Source organism: Equus asinus, chromosome 20 (genome assembly GCF_041296235.1).
Source record: "Equus asinus isolate D_3611 breed Donkey chromosome 20, EquAss-T2T_v2, whole genome shotgun sequence".
Lineage (NCBI taxonomy): Eukaryota > Metazoa > Chordata > Mammalia > Perissodactyla > Equidae > Equus > Equus asinus.
In genome coordinates this window covers 94739316-94755868 of record NC_091809.1, presented here as the reverse complement: position 1 = coordinate 94755868, position 16553 = coordinate 94739316, and the positions used below count along the sequence as shown (strand labels likewise).

Below are 16553 nucleotides of genomic sequence, written 5' to 3'. Positions count from 1 at the left end.
CGGAACCAGCCAGTCTGGGCATGCACGTGATTGTGAAATGCAGAGCGTCTGCCTCCGGGATTACACAAACTGAGCCCCTCACCCGCCTTCCTGGTCCCCTAGCTGTCCCCAATCCCTTGTGTCCTATCCTCACTCCCACCACATGGAAGCTCCATGAGGGCAAGAATTCCTGTCTCTTTTGTTCACTACCGTATGCCAGCACCTAGAACACCACCTGACATGCAACAGGTATTCAATAAATTTTGTTTGATGAGTACAGGTTTGCAGAGTGTTGTCTTGTGCATACAGTTCCCAGAGGAATTTCATGTCCCAGGCTGTAGGAATTCCTGGATCCCTAGCCTCATACGCCTTAATAACACACCAACCCCAACAGCTGCCATGCTTTGTCCTTATATAAGGCCATGTCTAAGTAAAACCCCAAAAGTAATATCTAAGATCATCCTAAGTGGTCATTTCATCACCAAGACTGTCCCTTGTGGATGTATATCCCACACTTGTTTCTTTAAAATCAAAGTTACGAACACAAGGGGAAAACTAAAACGAAATCCAAATCCTCAGGAGCTGGCGTGAGCAGAAGCAGAGGTGGAAGAAGGCGTCTCAGTGTGCTGTTCTCTACTTCTCTCTCCAGCCCAGCGCGTCTGTCCTTCCCAGGGAGTCTAGCGGGAGAGAGAGGAGGGAAGTCCAAACCAGGAGTTTGTCTGCGGGGTGAAGAGGATGCAGAGCCAGAGCTGGAGCCTGCCAGCACCTGGGGTCGAGAAAGCAGAATTTTAAAGGAGGCTGGAGAATCGAAGCTGTGTGTTTGGAGCAAGCACAGGGAGAAGCCACAAGTGGAGGTAACGATGGATTCCTGGACAACGTGGTCTGCAGCTCTCACGCGAGAGGCTGCACCTACAGGTCAGCAGGATCTTCCCAAATAGGCGCCTTTGGAAGGCCAGCCTGTATCTCCCAAACCCGGCTCTTCTGTATGAGTCAGAAGAGGCTTATGAACACAGAGGGTGCTCATGCCGCGCACCGGGGCCAACTTCTTTTGATCCAGCCATGTCCTACCAGACTTCTGTTTTGGAAACAAAGTTGGGAGGGTCCCAGAGTGGTAACCCAGAGTGGTTAATTAGCCAGGCTGCTAGAGCCCCTGCACCACCTGAAGTTGACCCTCCCCGGCCTGTGCTAAGGGTCCCGGCATGGAGGGGCAGTTGGCTTTGTCCTTCCCAGGGCCTGGTTCCCTTGAACGGCCCAGGAAGCAGCCTCTCCCAGCTCAAGGCAGACTGAAGACCGTGTCACCAGGGTTCCATAGCAGAGGCGGATCAGGCCAGTCTGAATACCAAAGGCTCGGCAGCCAGTCGGCCCCCTGGCATCCCATGCCCGTCTCTCCCCACCAGCCTCCTTAGAATGCAGGTCTGCCTCCCAGGGTCACAGGCCATGAGGCCACCCAGTGAAAACCGCTATCCATAAAATTGTGACACTGAGATTCAGAAAGGAGGCATGACTTCCATATCACACATCAAATCCATGGCCGAGCTGGGACTGGGACCCAGGGCTCCTGACTCTGGGTCCCAGGTTTTCTTTCCATTGCTTCTAGACTCCACACTAAGACTCCTGGGACCCAACAAGGAGTGCCCTGCTCTGAGTGACCAGGAAGGTCTTTGGTGCACTTCTGTCCCCTCCAGCCCTCCAGAAGCAATTAGCGGAGCGGGGAAAGCTGAGATCAAATGTCAAAAGACCTGACTAAGTGCCCAGCACCATCCCTCACTGCTGTGTGATGTGGGCAACTCACTTAACCTCTCTGACTTGTAGTAGGAATAACTGTAAAGTGAGGATGACACTAGCAGCTGCACTCCATGAAGCTGTTTAGAGGACTCCATGAAAAATGTCTGAAAACTCTCTGTATATTCAAAAGTTATATACATGTGATTACTATTATATTCTTCCCCATGCTTTTAAGTATTTTCCAAACTAAGATAATTGGTTTTAAAAGAACAAATTATACATAACTTTAAAAAAGAAAATTTTTTTTAAAGAAATGGCACCTTTTACCCATCAAATTGGCAGGGCTTTCACTTCTTACCTGACATTGAAGGACACAGTGAGATGAGCATTCTCATGCACAGCTAGAGGGAGAGAAATTGGAACTAACTTTCTGAAAATTATTTGGCACCAGACCTCAAGAGGCTTAAAAACTTTATATCTCTTGACCGAGTGATTCCACTTCTCAGAATCTATGTAAAGAAAATGATCAGCTGTGCAGTTAAAAGTAATTAATAAGGCAGTTTGTAGCAGAATTTTTTCTTAAATATACTTAAAAACTGGAAACAACCTAAAGGTCATCAAATGAGAAATGATTAAATAACTTATGGTACTCCTTACAATGAAATATCGTGAAGCTCCTAAAAGTCAACTTTGCAAAGAATATGTAATGAACTGAGCAAATATGCAAAACATAAAGTAAAACAAATAGAATATTAAACTGTATGTGCAATAAAATCCCATTTTTTGAAATACAGAGAAATGCACAGAGAAAGAAAGAAAAACTCACAAAAACATTAATAGTCTTACCTCCGGATGATGGGATTATGGGTTTTATTTTCTTCTTTATATTTTTCCTGCATTTTAAAACTAATTACAATGCACTTGTGTTCTTTTACAACCTAGAAATGCTATTACAAATAAATATTTAAAGTTGTACATTTTTGCATCCCATTTTGTTGCCATGGTAGCAATTATTTACACTTATTTCTATCAAACCCTCTCTCATTAGTGTTTAGAAGTTTTTATTAACCTTTTCCATCTTCAACCGGTTTTAGTGCTTGCTGCTTCTTCTTTCCAAACCTAAATTCCCATCTTACATTCGTGTTTTAATTCATTTTCATGGAATTTGGAGACGTTTTTTGAGTGGTACCTCTTCTCAGCCTTTGGAGATCAGAGAATTCTGTCATATTGATGACAACGTGGCTGGGGGCCTTAGTTCATTCAAGCTGCCATAACAAAACACCACAGACCGAGTGGCTTATAAACAACAGAAATTTATTTCCTACAGTTCTAGAGGCTGCAAGTCCAAGATCAAGGTCTGGCAGGTTCTACATCTGGTGAGGGCTCACCTCCTTATTCATCTAACCTCATCTGGTGGAAGTGGGGACAGAACCCTCTAGGATCTCTTTATAAGGTCACTAATCCCATTCATGAGGTCTCCACTCTCATGACCTAATCACCTTCCAGAGACCCCAGCTCCTAATACCATCACACTGGGCATCAGGTTTCACTATATGAATGGGGGGCGAGGGGTCACACAAAATTCCATCTAGAGCACAGGGTGAAAGTTTTCTATTTCTGTAGACAGTCTACCACTGACTTCTGGAACTTACCGTTTCAGAGAAGAAATCCAACATTAGTCAGATTCCTCTAAAAGTATCTTTAGTTTTTCAGCTTATTTGCTTCTAGGACTCCCACATCTTTGATATTAAATTACACTACAACTTGTTGATCCTGGAACCCAAGCATCAGGAATGGAGGCAACAGCCAAAGGCCGGCTCACAGGAGTGAGCTTCCACAGGGTCGTAGAGACCAAACCCCTCTCTCCATTGCATAGTCAGCCACGTTCCAGTCTGAGTTCAGACCCAGCTCTTCTTACCACCACGTTTTCCTATCCTTCCACTCACCTCCTCCTCCCCGACTCCCAGCAAAACCAAGGTTCAGAAACTGCTGCGTGTCCTTCCTACTTTTCTCTACCATCACATGCATGCAATTATATATGCACACACACACACACATAATTTGGGGATTTAGGCATTATTTTGCACACACAAAGAAAATGTGATTTTATTACATACACTTCTCTACAGCATTCTTTTCTCACCTGAGAATTCCTCTAGATCAATTGCTATAGACGCAACTCCTTTCTAGGCTGCATAATGATTGGAATTGTGAATATATTACAATTTGGTCAACCATCTCTGCATTGATGGATACTTAGGTTGTCTTTTGTTATTCTTATTTGTAGCTTTGTTTTGTTGCTGTTTTTCTTTGTCGCCACAACAAAAATGCTGCAATAAACACATTTGTAGACATAATCTCATTTCCTGGTCTTTTAATTTCTACAGGATAAATCCCTAGAAACGGAATGGCTCCAGCATGAGCATGGTTTTTTCCCCTTTCTGTAAATGCTGTAATAGTTCACATTTCTACCAGGAATATGAGTGCCCCTTCCCCAGCAAAAACCTCACTAAGTATCACCTCTGTCCAATTTTCCCAGCATGTGTGTGAGAGGGGTGATCTCATGGGCCCTTTGGTTTGCGTTGCCCTAACACCTTTCTCGTGGTTTTGGGATTTCCTCTCAGATGAACTGTCTATTTATAGCCTTTGTCTATTTTCCAACTGGGATGTCTTTCTTTGTCAGTTTGTAGAGGTATTTAAATATTTTAAACATTAATCTTTTATCTGTTTTATATGCTGCAACTTTTTCCCAGTCTATCATTTGTCCTTTGGCTTCACTTATGAAATATTTTTCCCAGTCTAAAGTTTATGCAAGTTAATATGACTTTCTTTTCCATCAAAGCACAGTGTTTATTGTCTTGGTTTAAAGATCTCCCAAGCCACTAGGTTGTACGCATGTTCTCCTAAATTTTACTCTTGTATTATTTTGTCCACTTTTTACATTTACATCTTGAACCCATCTGGAACTTATTTTGCTATGTAGAGGGAGTTAAAGGTCTCTTCATTTTCTTCTGGATGGGTAGAGCCGGTCAGAGAACATGACATAATCCATAAGCCATTCTGTTTCCCACTAGGACTGGCTTCAGAGGCGTGTTACATATGCAATCACACAGGACCTCACACTCAGAAGGGCCTCGTTCAATGCTCTGCTCTCACCGTCTTCAAGTTCTTAATAAGATGATCTTTCAGCTTGTGTTTTGTAAGTGAATTCCAATGGGGCCACTGAGCGGGAGGCTTGGATCCTCACACACTCCCCTCTCCCTCTGCCTTTCTGCCTCCTTGGGATGATTCTGGGCCTCCAGCTCCCCAACCCCCTGGTGCCCTGGCTCTGCCCAGCTTCCCCTCTCCGTCTTCGCACCTTTTCAGAAATGCAAGGTCTCAAGAAATTTAGCCAGTGCACCCTTTCTGAAAAGGAAACTGAAGGATATACACCACCAAAACAAGAGAGTAAAACAAGAGAGTGGAAGATATTGAGTTCTAGAAGCAAAGACCCAAAATAGGAGTGAAGAAAAGGGGGTTCAATAAAGATTCAGCTGGTCCTGAGGCCTAGAGAGCAACCAGTCCAAACTGGAGCAGGAGAATAGAGGGCTGGGGAAGAGATGTATCCAGGGAAAGAAATGGAACTGCTCGATTCCCAGATGTGCTTACTTGACCTTACTGAGAGAAGTTTTACAACTCTGTGGAAGAGTTTGGGGTGGGGGGGCGGGGGGGTGGGGACTGGGGATGAGTCCACAAAAAAATCCGTAGCAACTAGGAGAAAAGACAATCATTACCTCCAAGAAAAACAAGATGACACGAAAGAAAGGAACTGTATTCCTAGGCTACCTCTTGCCTAGCTGTGATATAATTAAATGGTCATAAGAAGGTAAATATCAAATGTTGATCTAACTAACAAATTATGCTATAACTATGTTGGGAGGATAATGAAGAAGTTTGAGGGGGATGGGAGAAAAAGAACAACAGAACTAAAAGGTATATTTCTCTTCCATCATGGGAAGTCAGCAGGGACTGTCTAACATTGAAAGTTTAAGAAACAGCAGTATAAGCATGTTATTTAGAAATATGGAGACATTTAATACCAGTGGAAAAAGCAGAGTTAACAGCGTCTCCGGGAAGCAGCCGTCAAGTGTGGGGGCGGGGCACAAAACGGCTGCTTTTTGTTATAATCTGCCTAGTACACTTTGCCTTTTTAAACTATATATCTGTGATACGTTTTCAAAATAAAAATTAAATTTTTAAAAAATAACAGGCAACGGGAATTCAGGATGCGCCTCAGTTCACACAGGGGTGGGGGTTCTGGTCCTTCACAGCAGGTCTTCAATGCTGGGACCAGCCTCTGGCTTCTTTGAATGCCAACACTTCAGAATTGCTTTAAGCTGGTCAGTTTTGCCTCAGTTGTGTAAAATCAGCAACGAACTGAATGACTCAAAGATGGTTAAACTCTAATTTCAGGATTTTTTAAATTAGTAAAACGTTTTTGGTGTCCTTTTCGTAATAGTTTCTGATCCACTCCTCAGTCTTTGGATTTTCATATCTCTTATCACCTTAGCCATCTCTTTCAATTCAAAATATTTTCTTTAAATTCCGAAAGTGCTTTTCCAATTTGACCTCTGCTCCAAAGGGAGAATTTCCCTCTCAGTTTTCAATATTTTGTCAGTTTCTCAGAAATAACCTAAGACTTCTTAGCACTGAGAGTAAAAGCGAGAGAAAGTGCAGGGTTTTTCCTTAAAACAGAATAAAGAAAACCAGGTTTATTGAGAGAAATAATCGATAGCAATTGAAATCTAGCACAAGAGCTTTTCTACCTTGTTCCTAGGGAGTTATATTTTCTAAATGTTAATTCTGAATTATCATTTTGTGTATGTTTAGTACCAATTTATTTTAATTCAGGATTTTGATGGGGAAGTGTAAGTGACTAGACCAGTGGCTTTCAGTCACTTGGGAAGCTTTTAGAAACACTGATACCTGGGTGGCTCCCATCAGCAAAGATTCTGGTTTCATCAGTCTGGGTGCAACAAGGGCATGGGAATTTTTTAAACTCCCCCTGTTATTCTGACATGCAGCAAAATTTGGGTACCATGACACTGGATCATGTCCCAGTTGTTCTCTCTCAGTTAAAAAATCTGAGAAAAAATCCAATCTGGTAACCATAATCCAGGCACTAAATTCACTTTGTGGCAAGTGCTCATATGGCCTATGAATTCCTGGAGGAAATAGCTGGTGGCTCTTGCAAAATTAAACCTTAAAGTGGCAGCAACTGTCACACAGCCATCCCTCAACCTCCTCCTCAGTCTGCGATAGATTCCCAAGATGGTGAAGCAAGGGCGGCATGACTAGCTGGCAGCGCTCCCTCATCATGGCTTCCCTCTGCACAGATAATGCTCATTTCCTGTCAAGTGGTTTATTCACCCATTTTAGAACCACCCTGATTGCCCAAATAACCAGCTCCTCTGTGCATTTTTTTTTTTTTTTTTTTTGAGGAAGATTAGCCCCGAGCTAACATCTGCTGCCAATCCTCCTCTTTTTGCTGGGGAAGACTGGCCCTAAGCTAACATCCATGCCCATCTTCCTCTACTTTATATGTGGGACACCAACCACAGCATGGCTTGCCAAGCGGTGCCATGTCCACACCCGGTATCCGAACCAGGGAGCCCCGGGCTGCTGAAGTGGAACATGCGCACTCAACCACTGCGCCACGGGGCCGGCCCCTTCTCTGTACTTTTTAATCAAAGAATTAGATAGTCCCATCATAGTTAATTCTAAGCCTTTTGTTCTGGTCCCTGGCACATTGGATGAACAAAGGTTTTATGGAGCCCATTTCCTGTGTGGAAGTGGAGGATGTTTTGTAAGCATATGTGAATGGCTCTTCAACAACTGGAATGGCGTTTGCCCACCTTGGATAAGCCCGTGTTTGGAGAGGAGGAATCACGTCCCACAGCTGAGCTCGGAGATTGGTGACTGCGGTCGGCAGTCGGTGCCTATTAGAGAAGTAGGCAAGGGGCTCTTGGAAGGAGGACCCACTGAACCAAAAGGCACAGTTGAGACCAGGCCAAGGAGAGCATTTCTGAACTGCAGACAGACAAGGGGTAGGTGCCAATGTGCTGATCTGGAGCCCAGGTAAAAAGAGACAGGCTGACATGGGGCCATACTGGCCTGACTCCCAGAACAGAATAACTGCTGGACCCCCTAGGAAAGCAGGGCACAAGAGAAGGAGCCAGAGAGGGAAGAAAGCCATGGTCATCTTCCTACAGATGAGCAGCACTCCAGTCTGGAGGAGTAGGGAAGGGAAAGAAGACCCAAGGAGCTTCTCTGGGGCCATCATGTCTCAGGGCCAGAGGCCTCCAAGAGCAGGCAGGGAGCCCTTGTGAAATACCCCAGTCCTAAACCAAAGCCACCTACCCCAGCCACAGCCTACAGCTCCCGATGCTGTGTGAATACCCAGGTGGTACATCCCACGCTGCTCCATACACATTTTGAGTGTAGTCAGTCCATTGTGCAGGAGCTCAGCTCAGACCTGAGCGACAGGGAACACACTCAGAATGTCCCCAAGTCTGGGCCTGGCAGAGGCAGGAAACCATCGGTGGGTAACGACTGCAAACAGACCTTAAATAGAAACAGAAATGCATGCCTATTCAGCCGTTTGAAGGCTGGACCAGTTTCTAATTTTCCTTGTTATACTAAAGAACCAAGATTTTTGAGCTAATATATGAGACGGAACACGAGTACAAACTCCATTTAATTATTAACAGAAAATGCAAATTGTTATCTTCCTCCATGTATGTTTAAATTAATCCTGATCTATGTATACATATATCAGAAAGTCAAACCCAGTGCTCCTAAACCCATCCCTTTAGTTTCATAAACCCTTGCAGTACGGCCAAAAGCTCCATAAAAATACAGGCCTTTTTCCCCCAGGTTCTGAGTTCTCTACAAATCTGCATACAGATATTATGGGCTATGGGATGTTCAACCTTAGTTCATCAAACATTTATTGAGCACCTACTTTCTACTAGGAACCGAGGATGCAAGAAATAAATCAGACCCAGTACCTGCCTCCAGAGGCTCTCTGAGAGAGAAAGATGCAAAAACAGATCATTTTAATACAATATAATGTATGCAAACCACAGAGGTATGAATAAGTGATGGGAGACTGGCCTGTGTGAGGAAGGGAGGAGAGAACCAGCAAAGGCTCTTGGAGGAAGCAGCCCCTGAGCCTAACAATGAAGAAAGAGAAAAACAAAAGTTGAAATATTACCTGTGCTATTTTACAAAATGAGAATAAGGTCATTCCTTTTAGAGCATAATAGAAAAATAATAAATAATAGTTGGGGAAGAAAACTTCTCCTACCCTAGTTCAACAATTACTTGAGCAGAGAAACAAGATGACCAGAGGTTAAGAGGAAAGGCAGCAACATCAGAAACCGTGCAAAAATGCCCAGCTTATCAGCCGTGACGGCAGGAAGGGTGAGATCAGCACGGGGGAGAGGTTTTTATGGGCCAAACGCGGCTAGCCCCCATCTAAGGAACCACAGTAAAACAGCAGCCAGCCGTCAAGGCTTGGAGTGGGGACGTGTAACAGCATTGAGAGCAGGATGTAGGTGGCAGAGGCGCTCACATGAGTCTCCAGGCCCCCACGAAGGAAGGGAGGTGCTTGAGGAAGACGCCTGGAGACGTACTCATTTCACTACGTGTATGTCGTGGGGCAGAGGAGGAAGGAAGGTTTTATCACGACTGCTATCACACGGGTAGTGGCTATGAATCTAAGGTCACAGCCCAAGTACACAAGAAATAGGACTTCACTTATCCATAACTTGGTTTCTTTTTAAGCCCCATTCCACTGAGGTTCCCTTCTTCTTTTACCCAGAGTTACAGAGGACCCAAGGCACCGGAGTGGGCGTGGTGATCTCCTCTTCTGTTATTATCTGTTATTATCCACCCACACTGATATAAACTCAGATGTTTTTTTGTTACCTGTCATTCCCAACTAAACGCCCTATTCAGGTTCAGCTGGTCCAGCCACTTCCATACCACTCTCCAGTGCCCAGGAATTAATTCTTCTCCTCCCACTCCATGCTGGGCCTCCACAACCATGAAACTGTGTAAGACCTTGTGAAATCCATCACAGGCTGGCCAAGGGAAACATATGACCGAGACACATGACCCAGCCATGTCTTCTCTGTGGTCTTGCCATTTCCCTGGGGCTCCAGAATGAAATGAACACGTGGCCCCAGTGAAATAAACTGTGTTAGATTCACTACTGGTATTTGATGATTCTAGCTAACAAGGGTATCACTTAGCATGCCTTCAGATATATGTGTAACGGTCATCTATTGCTGTATAACAAATTCTCTCAAAACTTAGTGGCTTAAAACAATAAACATTTATTATTGCACAGTTTCTGGAGGTTAGGAGTTTAGGCGTGGCTTAGCTCAGCAGTTGTGGTCAGAGTCTCTCACAAGGTGGCAGTCAAGATGTGGCTGGGGCTGCAGTCATCTGAAGGCTTGACTGGAGCTGGAGAATCCACTGTCAAGATGGCTCACTCACATATCCGGCAAGTTAGTGCTGGTTGTTAGCAGAAGGCCTCAGTTCCTCACCACATGGACCTCCTCATACAGTTGCTTGAGCATCCTCACAACATGGCAGCTGACTTCCCCCAGAACCAGTGATCCCATAGAGAAGACAAGGGGGAAGCCACAGTACCATTATGCCCCAATCTCAGAAATCACTCACCGTCCCTTCTGCCACATTCTTTATTCATTAGAAACAAATCACTAAGTCAAGCCAACACTCAAGGGTAGGGGAATTAGATTCTACCTATTAAACAAGGAGTATGAAAAAAAAGCTCTATTTTAAAATCACCACAATAAGTAATAGAAAAAACCCTCAAATTAGCTTGAAAAATGAAGGAGCTGTATTGACTCATTAATTGGAATCCAGAGATAGGACAGATTTCAGGATGTTGATTGATCCAGTGGCTCCTTGAAGTCATCAAGGACCCAGCATCTTTCTGACTTTCCTCTATTATCCAAAATATCATTCTAAAGTTGGCTCTCCTCATGGTCACAGGATGGCTGCCAATAGCATTGAGGAGTATGTGCTTCCTTGTTCATATCTAGCCAGAGAAAGAAGGCTGAACTCCTTCAATTATAAAATAAAAGTCCCCTGTGGTCAGGGGAGACTCATGTGCTGATTGGCTTAGACCTGGTCTACCTGTGCCAATCACTGCAGCAAGGGGGTGGGACCACCTGACCGGTTTAGACCTGGATCTTGGTGTTGGTCATTCCCTCCCAAATCACAAAGTTTACACAAGCGGTGAGGCAGGTTGGGAATGTTGGGGAACAGTGTTCACCACAGAAGGGCCAGGCGAGGGGTGGGCTGGCAAGCAAAGTGCTGGTTCCAGGAGAGCTAATATTATTAGCCAGGGCTCAGCGCCCTGAAGCTGCAGAGAAACTGGAAGCCCTCACTCTGACTCAGCCTCCCCACCTGCCCCTTTCCAGTGTCAAATACCCCCCCAAGTGGAGACACAACTGGACCAACAAGCCTCTCTTTTGGAAGGCAGAGTCCGTGAGTGTGACCGCATCAGTCAGCTTGCGTTCCGTCACTTGAACCTCAAGATTCCAAAAGCTCAGGCTCCATGGGTTAGAGCTTAGATTGGGAGGGAGATGGGAGGAAGGAAATGAAAAGAGGAAAGGAGGAGAGGGCGACCTTCACACAGGGCATTGTCACCAACTTTCTTCCCCCAGGCCCACACAAAGCATCCCTCTCCAATTGCATCAAGGCCATGATGGGGTAGCCCAACTTACAAGGGCCGTGAGCCTCAGCGTCAGGCACATACAGAGAGACGCTCACTATGCTGGGCCCTGTATTGGCTTCCTAGGGCTGCCATACAAAAGATTGCAAACTGGATGGCTTAAAACAAGTGAATTTTATTCTCTCACAGTTCTGAAGGCTGGAAGTCCAAAATCAAGGAGTGGGAGGGATACGCTTCCTCTGAGACTCTGGGTAGAATCAATCTTCCTTGTCTCTCCCCAGCTTTGGTGGCGGGCAGCAATCCTTGGCATCGCTTGGCTACAACTGCATCGCTCCGATCTCTGCCTCTGTCATCACATGGCGTTCCCCCTGTGTGTCCATCTTCACACGGTGTTTCCCACTTCTTATAAGGCTGCGGATCACATTGGATCCTAATCTCCTCTAACTTGCCCACATCTGCAAAGGCGCTGTTTCCAAATAAGGTCACATTCACAAGTACCAGGCAACCGTGGACTAAGGATAAGCACATATTTCCCAGTCTAGTCACCCTCAGTGGATCTGGGAAGCAAAGCAAGGGATCTCTGTCTGCTGGGCCTTCAAGAATGCAACCCACTGGACACCTATGGCTGGAGGCAACGTCTCTGTTGAGTCAGCCAGTCTGTGTGCTGAATGCTCACCCCGGTAATGGCTTCCAGAACCAGCAAGTGGTACTGAAGCTGCAGTCAGGCCCTGGTAATGTTAACCCAGCCTGGTCTCCTCTCTGGGCCTTGGTTTCCTCATCTGTAAAGTCTAAGGAGACTTCTAGGATCTGCGAGTGACTATGAAGTGGACACATCTGGTCCAAAACACCCCCACATCCAAATTCCCAATTAATTTATGGCCATTTAGTGGGTGTCCCTCGAGACCTGCAGGAATGCTCATTAGAGCTATTCAAGCACCCCCTGGGGACAGTGTGGATTTTAGTATGCAGATTCCAAATCGAGATAGTAAAGAAGCTACTGCTCTTCTCTCCCCAGGAGCCAGAGCTTTGTATTCATACAGCATATCTGGACACGCACACAGACACCCCTTTACACACATCTAAGAAATCGTGGAGGGTGAGAGCAAAATGCAGGGCAAAATGTCTAAATTACAGAAGAGTTGGGTTAGTTCATGCTGCAGAATCACTCGGCAGCCAGTGTTCTCTTGGCTTCAGTTCGGCAGCTGCATAAAAGCTAAAGAGCTTCCCCTACAGAAGGAAGGGAAAACAATCTGCAGCCCAGCAGGACAGAGACTGGAACACAAGCTACAGAGACCTGCAAGGGTCAGCAGGGCCGTCCAAGAACTAAAGGTCACAGGGCCAGCCACATCCAATCCAGCAATCGGCAGCAAGCCTATTCAGTAATGCCCTGCCGAGGGCCGGGGATCCAGAAAATCGGACCAAACTCGCCAAGGAAGGAGCCTGGAGAGGACCAGGCAGAGAATCGAGGACCAGGCAGAGAATCAGGTCCCAGTCTTGCAGGCTGATTCACTCCGGGGTGGCACTCCCAGGCCAGCCTGGAAGTCCACACCCAGAAGAATTTGATGGGGTGAGTGCTGAGTAAATAGGAAAGGGAGGAGGAGGATTTCAGTGATAAGGGACAAGTCATGTGGCAGAGGGAGGAGATCCTTCGACTCGGTGGGCTCTGAAGACCCAGGGCTGCCCCAGACATGTGAAATATCAGGCCTCCAAGTAGCAATTCTAGCCCCACCCACTCGCGGGCCAAGGTCCCCAGAGGTCTCCTTGACGCTGGGTGCGGTGGGCTGAGTCCAGGCAGGGCTGGAGGGCAGAGACAGACACGGCACTGTGCGCGTGTCAACCTGTTCCTCCAGGTCCCCGAGAAAGGGCACTCCTGCCCCACCCACCTCCAACCAGTCTTCACCACACCCCATCTGTTGGAGAACAAGACCTGGATTCAGATGGCTGGACTTGAATCCTGACCCCGCCATTCATCAGCTTTGTAATGCTGGGCAAATGACGTAACTAATCTAGGTTGCTCTATCTTCATCTGTAAAATGGGAAAATAATAACACCTGCTTCCCAGGGTTGTTGTGAGGCATAAGTAAGAAAATGCGTGTAAGTAGTGTCAGTGGTGAGCACAGTGGCTGACACACAACACAAACTAAATAGAGATATTCCCTTGTTCTTATGTAAAAATGAGTAGGGCTTGTGGGTGAAGGGAGTATTGTCTGCAGGACAGAACCCAGAGTCTGTCTTCAAATCCCTTGATTAAAATTCCACGCAGTCTATGGCACTTGGAGCCGCTAAAGGTACTGCTTCACGTCTAGAAACAAAATCAAAAAACAGGAGGCCTCTTTCCCCAGGTCAAAGGAAGCTGCTCACCCTAGTAACAGCGTTCTGGAAAAAGGTGTCCTCTCGTTGCCTCACTCACTTGTGCCCAACTAAGACTAACTCACAGCTCTGGCTGCTGCCCCAGGAGGCTGCTTATGGGTCCCCCTCCTCCCTGGGAGATGGGGGGCATGTCTCAGGGAGGATTCTGCCTGTACCCCCTCTGCCACCCGCCCCTCCCGTTGGAAACAGAAGGCGACACCGAAGGATGTGCATCCCCTGCAGAGCCCAGATGGCTCCAGAAACCACTGCTGGGAGGCACGGCCCCCTCACCACGGCCTGAGGGAAGAGCGTCTGGCGGCACAAAGCAATCCCTCGTGACTGTCCTGTTAGGGCCAAAGCCCCTTCACCAGCTCCCACGGGACAATCTGTCTGGGCTAAGACCGGGGCCAGAGCACAGGGCGGCAGGGAGCGGTAACAGCCCTTAGGCTTTTATATGAGGACACCTAACCAAAACCTCTTGCCTTTGCCATCAGCCCATCCCAGCTTTCCGCAGATGTGGCATCTTTTCCCAGGACGCCCATACGTTGGCCTAGGTTGGCGGTCTCCACTATATCAGAATCACCCAGAGAGCTTTGGCAAAACAAGATGCTTGGGCTCCAGCCTGGACTCTGAAACAGAACCTCTGGGGAGTGGAACTCAGGGAACCTGCGCTTTTTAAAAGCTTGTGAGGTGATTCTGAGGGTTATGAACCACTCTTCTGATGCACAGTGAGGGCTATGAACCACTCTTTTAGACATTCGTCCATAGCTTTGCTGGGCCTTTCTGAAGCAAAGGAGCTGCTACATAGAAAATTCTCCCCACCCTAATGCCTGTGCATGCACACACACACACACACGCACACACATACACACACCCACAAGGATAGGGAGCATAGGGTGGTACAACTGAGTCATGAGCACGTGCATCTCTCCCTAGCTGGCCCACCCAGTTGAGCAACGAGCAGCCGCTGCACAGGTCGGTGCTGTTCATCAAGCCCTCCGCAGGGATACGAGTGCCTTTCATCTCCTCGGCTGCCTGTGAAGTAGTGACCATTATTCCCATTTTGCAGAAGAGGGACTTGACGCCTGTGGTTGGCAGAATAATGACTCCTCCACAGACATCCACATCCTAATCCCCAGAGTCTGTTTTTATAAATGTATATTTGCAATACTGAAAGAGCTACCTAAATGTCACTAATGGGTCTCTCTCTGTAACAAGCTACAATTGATTTTCACTTTCTTCTTTTTTCCTTCTGAATGCCTAACTCTTTTCTTTTTTCTTTTTTTTAAATTTACCTATTTTTATTTTTTTGCTGACAAAGATTCACCCTGAGCTAACATCCCCAGAGTCTGGTGGTTTTGAAAATTCATATAAACCTTTTGAAAAATGTTTACTATAAAAAGTCTTTGATGCAGGAATTCCACATCTGGGAATCTATCCCAAGGAAAAACTTACAAACACAAACACGAAAATACTTATGAGCAAAAATATTTGTTACAGAGTTATTTATATTATATAATTAAAAACCTAAATTTCCAAAAATAAAGAAAGGCTTAAGTAAAATATGGTACATCCACTCGATGGAATATTATGTAGTCAATAAAAATGTTTGCTCAGGCTATGTATGAACATAAAAAATAGATTATAATATTTAGTGAAAAACCAGGATTTCAAATGATATATACAGCATGATTATAAATATGTAGTGTTCATTATGTCTTTCTTTTAGTAGTCGAACCATAAGTTATATTTTTCTGCTATTTGAACTGTATTTTATTAACGCTTTGTAAATGAGTATTACTGTGGGCTGAACAGTGTAAACGAGTATTATGGTAAACGCCCCACAGGTGCCCATGCCCTAATCCCTGGGACCTAGGAATATGTTACCTCCCATGACAAAAGGGACTTTGCAGATGTGACCAAGCGAAGGATCCAGATGAGCAGAGTATCCTGGGGTATCCAGGTGGCCCTGATATAATCACAAGGGTCCTTCTAACAGGAAGGGTCAGAGTCAAAAAAGACGTGATGTTGGAAGCAGAGGTCAGAGTGATGTGCCCAGGAGCCAAGGAACTCGAGCATTCTCTAAAAGCTGGAAAAGGCAAGGAGTGGTTTCTCCCCTGGAGCCTCCAGAAGTGCACAGCCATTAACTTTAGCCCTGCAAGACCCGTTTCAGAATTCGACCTCCAAAACTGTAAGACAATGAGCTTGTGTTGTTTTAAGCCATGGGTTTGTGGTACTTTGTTTCAGCAGTAATAGGAAACTAACGAAAGACCCAAAGAGGCAAAACCCAAAGTTGCGCAGCTCTTACCTGGAAGAGGTGAGACCACAGCTCATTTTCCTCCCACTCTAGCACTCTGGGGGTATGCAGGAGCCAAGAGCTCGTACAAGAGGAGGAGAGACAGCCCTTCTGTGTGCGTGCCCCGCTCCAAGGCTGTGAACTGGCCGCACCTCTGTCCGTCCTTGCTGTTGAGATGTCGCCTTTTCCTCCACAGCCCCCTCCTTAGGGACTGCGGGGTGGTGTACAGGGAAGAGTGGAGGGACCGACTTGAAGAGAAGAGCATCTTTCTTTGGGACCCTCTGCTCCCCAGCCACCAGGACCTTTATAATAGCAAGTCACTATCCATAGCAACAAGGTGTGAAATTCTAAAATAAGTGAAAAGCTGACAATATGTATCTAAAAACAGAGTGTGAGTTCTACCATTTTTAAAACTGCCTACAATTGCTGAAAGGGCTGCACTTTTTTTTAAGA

General features: G+C 45.9%; 1 protein-coding gene across 22 annotated transcripts in view; it reads right to left on the bottom strand.

Annotated features, from left to right (window-relative positions):
* The window catches only part of LOC106833052 (uncharacterized), an 80782-nt gene that overhangs the window by 19626 nt on the left and 44603 nt on the right, over window positions 1-16553 (bottom strand). For 3 of the 22 annotated variants that reach the window (XR_011495888.1, XR_011495889.1, XM_070491121.1), the window contains one exon: window positions 4430-16311. The exons of 13 other annotated variants lie outside the window; for them this stretch is intronic. Coding sequence is in view for 7 of the 9 variants with exons in the window: in XM_070491121.1 (XP_070347222.1) it covers window positions 16305-16311 (7 nt within the window). In the remaining 2 variants the exon portion in view is untranslated. Of the gene's footprint in view, window positions 1-4429; window positions 16349-16553 lie in introns of those variants that run through there. 6 more of the 22 variants (XM_070491104.1, XM_070491107.1, XM_070491109.1 and 3 more) reach the window with 4 other exon arrangements.